The 7,208-nt window shown below is 45.0% G+C and overlaps 1 protein-coding gene across 1 annotated transcript; it reads left to right on the forward strand.

Annotated features, from left to right (window-relative positions):
• Nucleotides 1-247: 247 nt before the first annotated feature.
• On the forward strand, nt 248-1,582 carry PtA15_2A590 (uncharacterized protein; the record flags this gene model as incomplete). The annotated part of the gene is made up of 2 exons (XM_053166625.1): nt 248-525; nt 607-1,582. 2 exons carry the CDS (start codon nt 248-250, stop codon nt 1,580-1,582), a joined length of 1,254 nt encoding a protein of 417 aa, XP_053017828.1.
• Nucleotides 1,583-7,208: the final 5,626 nt, after the last annotated feature.

Here is a 7,208-nt window from a genome sequence, read left to right on the forward strand (position 1 = left end):
CTTTGAATCCACCTTCAACCGTCCCTCCAATCCCGATCACCACAGTCGCGCTCCAAATCATCGCTCAGGCTTCAAGACCTATGGCACGTCTAATCAGGCCACGGATCCTGCCCATTGTACGGCCTTCAATCAAGTTTATATCCTTCATCTCATCTAATACCTATCTGTTCTTTTTTTCCGTTCAGCTGACAGGACAGCTAGCCCTGGATTAAATCCCTCATACGCCACCGCATCAACCCTGGCGTCTATGAACCTGAAACTGACCCCCTTGACGCCCACCCTGCCTGTCTCTCGAAACTTGCAGCTGCTCTGCGGTGCAATCCTTGACGACAAGTTCCTGCTGATCAGAACCAACAACGGGCTGGACTTTGTCCCACTTACCGCCTTCGCCAAGTCCTCCAATAGCTCGGATCGTTCCCGTGGCTTGGTCCATACCGTCAAGCCAATCAGCCTGATCAAAAAGACCAGGTTCAAGAGCTTGAAGGTCCTCGAAGTCAGGAGCAATATCTTGCTGGCCATCGCTGGGTGGAATGATCATCTGAGAGGTGAGGATATCTTTTTAAAAACATATATATTGTGGGCTCACCCTCTTTTCTTTTTGAACAGTCTATGCGCTCGATGGGATCAGAGCGATTGTTGCCAAAAAATTCAAGATCTGGAAGAAAAGGAGGATTTCGTTTGGCTTCCCAAGACGTTGGCCCGAGTCACCCCGCACAAGGGCAAGGAGCGCGTCTCCAATCCTCAAGCACAGCCCACTGCATCCAACTCACCCCAATACTCCCCGCCTCCGCCCTATGGCAGTAAGCTGGGGCCTGGTCAAACAATGGCCAAATCAAGCTCCTGCCAACCTGCCTCCCCTGCAAACCATCAGGCAAGCCCGGCATCCCGATCCCCAGGAAAATCAGCCCTGCGCCGTAGCAGCACCGTGGGCAGTCGACTTCCGAGCGCATCAGCGGCTTACAAACTACCCGACACTCGTCGAAGCAGTTTGTACAGCGCCTCCGATGCATCCTCTTTCATCTCGCCCCTCGGACTCGTAGCCCCGACGACACTCACATCAGCCCTTCAGTCGCTCAGGGCCGAGAATTCTGATCAGCTCCCTCCAAATCATCCGGCTCTCGGCCAAGCGCCCGTCCAAGTTGGTCTCAAACAAGCAGCAACTGAAGAAAGCGGGAATGGATCTTCCCAACCCGGACCGCCTCTGATCCTCAATATCGATGATGATCTCGCTCATCGCTTGAACATCACGAGTGCTAACCATGTCGGGCCGGTCGGCAAACCTGATCAGGGCACTCGAGCGATCCCCGGACAAGGGGGCCCGGCTGCGTCCCAAGGAAGCTCGTCAGCAGGGGGAACGTTATTGACCCCAAAGCCAAGCCGGGCCGGGATGAATGATTCTGAGCGCAGCTTGCCTCCTCGGCTCAACGGGGCTCTCCTGCGAATCCGCTCCAACGACAACCACGACTCACGGCGAGTCAACTCCCTCTTTTTTATGGCCCCGTGGACCCCGTCCTGGTCAACCCTTCCGTCAATCATTATTAAACCTTCCCCGCACTCGAAGAGGCCCTCATGGCCCCCCTAAATTGCTACGAATGCAAACTTTTCGACCCTGTCATCCTTCATCCCTCCTTCAATCCTCTTCCTCCATCTAGCCATCCTGTCTTGTCCACTCCTCCTCCTTCACAAACCTCCCAATTCTCTGCTCACTCCCTTGTTAACCTTAACTCTGAAGTCTTTCCTTGGGATGCTAAGAAAGGTATCGGCCTCCTCAACCCTTGATAAACTTAAAATAACATCCCTCCCATCCTCTACATAGTTCTCTCCCTGATTCTCAATTTAATTGTGCTCAAGCTTTTGAAAAGTAGTAATGTATGGTTGCTCAAATCATAGCCTATCCAGTCAGTTCTTTATTTTTCAGAAAACAACATATGAGAGAGAGATATAGTGACTGGATTACCACTCCCTATCAAGCAGCGAAAGAAACCTGTGTTGCCAATTGCTTACCGTGCCTCTTTCCTTCCTTGAACGAGCATTGCTCTGTTGCATGGGTGTTGTGATTTGCTGTTTTTTCATAGCTTTGCAAGTTATCTGTATCTATGAATGCAAGACACACATTATCTCATTGTCAATCTATTAAAGCTATTCTACTGAAATTTTCTCAATGAATTTGAGGTTTATATAGAGATGTGTATTGTTGGAGAAAATCATTGTGGTTGGGTCCAATCCCAACATGTTTTCTCACAAAATTTTAATTAATGGCCAACCAGTCACTGGGGTAGCACCAGGGCTGCCAATGAGGAATCAGGAACAAGGAGAAAGCTATAATAGCCAGGTTTTCCACTGGTGGGGGAAATGGGGTGATCTGTTGCTTGGGGCAAGATGCTAGCAATAGCATGTAGTGAGGTGGGAAACTCTCCCTGAAACAACGCTGAAACAAATGCAATACAAGAAATGTATATGGTAAACATTTCACATCAAAGATACATACCTACATGTCGAAATATTTTTTTTAGCCATTATATGCAGGATAATGGCTAAAAACAAAAAATAAGACATGTAGGTATGCCTCTTCAATGTGAAATGTTTACCATATACACCAGGAAAAAACAATGATCACTTGCCTACAAGTGACATGAGAAAGTAAAAAGGCCCCTTTGTACTTTGCTATGTCACTTGCAGACAAGTGATGATTGTTTTTTCCTGGTGATACATTTTTTGTATTGCATTTGTTTCAGCGTTGCCTGAAACCTGCAGCGGCGTAGCCGCCTTGGCCTCTAGTTATGTTACTAAGGACTAGATACAAGGTAATAGGGGTGTTCACAATTGAAATTCACAAGACTTTAGGACACATTTCAAGGTGTTTACAATCAATTTTTTAAAAAATTGATCAATTAGACTGATTGACTCGTATCACATGCTGCTATGCATTTTACCAATTTTTTGAAATTTTGTTCAGAAGGGCCTTAAATTTAGCTCCAAATTTTTGCAAATTTCAATTGTGAACCCCCCGAATATAGGAAAAGAAGATAAAAATATCTTTATTCGAGTCTTCTGCTTGGATCTTTGATTAGAAAGTTTACTAGTCTATAAAAGACTGATAAAGCTGGACTAGCCTAGCCTCTCCAAATAGAGAAGCTATTGGAGGCTATTTCTCAGATAAGTGTGAGAATAAATTGGTTTCTTTCCGGCTAGAGAGCACAGTCGGGTTATTACCAATAAACCCGGATATATTGATAATGATTAAGGCCCCGTTTGGAGCCAATATAAATATAGGTGATATGATCATTTGTAAATTCAATACAAAATACAAAACTCAACATAAAGAATCCATTTTTTTTTGTAGGAAACCTACAGTACTGGTCTCATCAACTATGAAGTCAGATTTAACTGATTCAGCCATCTTCAGCATCATAATACCATTATATTGCTTTGTTTTGGTCAAAAGCAATATAATGGTACTACAGTACTGAATATGGCTGAATCAGTTGAATCTGAATTCATGATTGAAGAGACCAGTATTGTAGGCTGCCTAGAAAAAATATTTGGAGGCTTTATGTTGAATTTTGTAGTTTTCATTGAATTAACCAATGATTATATCACCTATATTTATATTGGCTCCAAACAAAGCCATTAATATCCAAGTTTATTAAAGACACAGATTTGCCAGAACCTTAAAAAAAAATTCAAGGGTTCTACCTACAATTTACAAAAATGAAAACAGATTTGCCAGAACCTTAAAAAAAATTCAAGGGTTCTGCCTACAATTTGAAAAAGAAAAAAGGCATGGGTACCCCCAAATCACAAAACCATAAAGCAACAACTGCAAACTTCATACAATTAAAACAAAAAGAAACAACTCAAATAGCCTTCCAACTCCAGCAAAAATGCTGTGCCACAGGCTCAGCCCCCAGCCCGCGTCAAGCGCACGGTTCAAAAGGACTGGACGTGAAGGCCCCCGGCCCGCAGCAAAGGCTGCAAACCAGTGGGGGGCCCACTCTTCGCCCTTCAAACTGCGCACATGCAACAGCGGAAGGGTTGAGGGAGATGGATAGCCGTATTTGCAGCATCACCAAGCTCCCTGGGGAACACACAACCATTGGCCGCTCCTACTTAAGCACTCGAACGCTCGACTTGCCCACTCACCTGCTGAACCCCTCCTTATCAATACTCCACCTGCAACACTCAACCCGCGCCAGAAACCCTTGCCTTGACAGCCAACCCTGAACCAAACTCCAATCAGCCCCCCCTCCCCCCCCTGGATTTGATACAATCAGCCACTTCGGACCTCAAACCAGGACCCACGCACACAAACCCAGGCCCAGAACAATACCGCCCTTGTATACCGATCTCAGCCCACAACAGGAAAACCCTTCCCCTTCGCCAGGCCCAGTCTGTTACCACGGTTTTTCAGGCAAACCAAGAATACCGCCGCCCGCCTCCTGAACACCGCTAAGCCAGGGCCTTGTAACCTAGCCATTGAAGATGTGCCCAGCCAGTCAAGCTGGCATATTTTTTGTGGATACGTTGGTCTGGGTGTGCGTGTAACTATGCCAAATGTTTACAATCGTGTCACCGCGGCCGCTTGACCATACTGACTAGCCAGCGTTATTGCTTGCACGCCCAACTTTAACTTTGTAGGAAACATCATCTATCATCAAGTCGACGACGTTTGGCAGCGTCAGCATTGTTATGTCAACCCCCGTCTCCCTCCCCTTAACAAAATCGAGGATAACCAGGCCGCCTGCGGCCCTCTGAGACGCCTACGGCAACCTGATTTGTTATCTGGACCGGTTAAAAAATAAGTAAACTCGAGCTTGGCTGGTAAAAACTGTTGACCTAACCAGATAAATCGACAAACTCGCGTGGCGAACCCTCTTACGGCCATGCTCTCAGTCGTCAGTGAATTCATGGTAACCAAGACGACTAGCAGGATTCGAGAAACTGGGCGACACTGACCTGTTTTTGTAGCGCGGAGAATCAACAATTGAGCGCACTTACCATCATGAGTGGCTAACATCACCATCTTGATTTGCGGTCCGTGAGTCGATGATAACGGGCTAATGTGTTGTTGGATCGCCTACGGCCTAACCTTTGTTCTACCGACTGATTCATATATTAAACATGGCCTTTCACTGAGTCCGAGCTGGGTATTTTGGTGAGCATGACGATGCCGTAAGGACAAGCCATTCCTCTCCACCAGCGGGAGATACCGCGAGCTGCGACACTACATTAATGTCAAGTAACCCCTGCGCCCTAATTCCAGACAACACAGCCTATATACTCTCTTGGTCCTTCATCATCGATGTCTTCATCTTGATCAGCGCAACTCAAATCCTGTAGGACATCACACAAACATAAACTATGTTTCAAAGCAACCGCGCGCTGAGATCAACAAGAAGCTCACTTGGCAGGACTGACCGCCTGAATTTTTGGGTCAATATTTTTGTGGAGGATGACATGAGTTGACATAGCCTTGCCCCTTTGAACCTAGCTGATACTCGTTCTCTGATTTCAGACAATATCAACAGGCTGGGTGTCATGGAGAATAATCTTCTCTGGGCTTCTCCCAGGTCAAGTGCGCCTGGGGCGATGCCATTCTTTCCTGTGAGCCTCAGTGTAAGCGTTTTCAGCGGGAAAAACATAGCTTCTGGATTTACTCAATGAAGGGCTCAATTTATGGATTCAGTCACAATGGATCACTTAAACTTGAATTCAGGTCGGCGACTCCTCTCCCAACAGACAGGATGACAACTCACTCAGGGTTTAAACAAGTGAGACCCTTCCCTAATTGCTTACGTGTGAGTTGTGTGGGAATTAACATTTAATTTCCCTAAAGGTAGTCTTGGGCCGTGTCTTGGGCGCAATTGATTCTGATGATTGACTTCTCTTTACCAATATTGAGAGAGGAGAGATACCGGTGCATAATGTTATTACTAATTTGACTGATCTACCGATGAAGATAAGAAAGTTTTTGTCAAAATGAGCCTCTTCTTTCGCATCCACAAAGGCAAATGTTGATTGTACTGTAGGAGAGGGTATACCCCAAGTTATAACACTCGGTTCTTACATTTCACTTTCTATCAAAGGAGACAGCTACTTAAATTTTCATAGTTGCTGCGGACAGGTGATTTTCCTCAATGGCGGGCTGCAGAAGAACTGGCACAAAGACTATTCCTCATCTATATAGCAAATGTTTTAGAAATTAGCCTTTTGAGATAGGTGAATTGCTTGCCCTTGACATTATCATGTGTGCATAGTTGAGCCAAGTCTATATTGCAATTATGATAAAATGTCTGACCCATCCCAGGCAACCTTAGGCAAGCCGTCAGGGATTCATAGGAAGGTGGTGAGGAGGGGTGGTGTTGAGAGTTATCTGTGTCATGCTGCAGCTACATTAAATTAAGGCAATTGCTCTGATTGTAGATTGTTTGTTTGGCTTGGAGCATCTGTCTGGACTGAGGTGAGCTCTTTCCCATGACTGAAGTTTGGCCTGGGGCATGTACCCACAGCGGCGAAGCCGCCATAGCCTCTAGTATGTATAATATTTATGAATGATTTCGGAGGTCATGAGAGTGGAATAAAAGTGAATCTGGAATAGTGGTAACAATCAGACTAGATCTCTAACAAGTACAGATATTTTACAAGTTTAGGATCTGAAGGGGTCAATTGAGAGAGTAACTATTCAGTTCCTTTTGTTCTTTTGTGCAGAAGATATTGGATTCAGTTATAAATACTAGTTAAAAGAGTCTAACACTAGAGTACGTATGTAGTCTAATATAGAAGGGATTCTAAGTAGTTATCTTACCAATTTCCTGATATCTATTCCGAGGATAGAATAAAAAGATTGATCTAATTTTCCTCTGAGGAGGGAGGACGAGAATCCCTTTGATGAAATTACCCTTGTTTTGTGTTCTCTCTTTTTTGACCTTGGTGAGGCTCTTGTCATCCTGCAGGATTTGGGTAATTCTGTTCTTCAGGATTTTCCAGTTTGTTTATATTTTATCATTACAATTATGGGTCTGTGCTTATTGCATATTCATATACACTTAGCAAAGCTCTCTGCGCCAGCGCTTTGAATTAATACATTAATTTATCTAGATGCTTTGCGCTTGCGCTGTGCACTTGGTTTATAATGTTATTGGTTTGTCAATTTGGAACCCTTTTGGACATTAAAAATGTCTCAAGGGTTGACATTCGAGTTCCGTTGA

Source organism: Puccinia triticina, chromosome 2A (assembly GCF_026914185.1).
Source record: "Puccinia triticina chromosome 2A, complete sequence".
Taxonomy (NCBI): Eukaryota; Fungi; Basidiomycota; class Pucciniomycetes; order Pucciniales; family Pucciniaceae; genus Puccinia; species Puccinia triticina.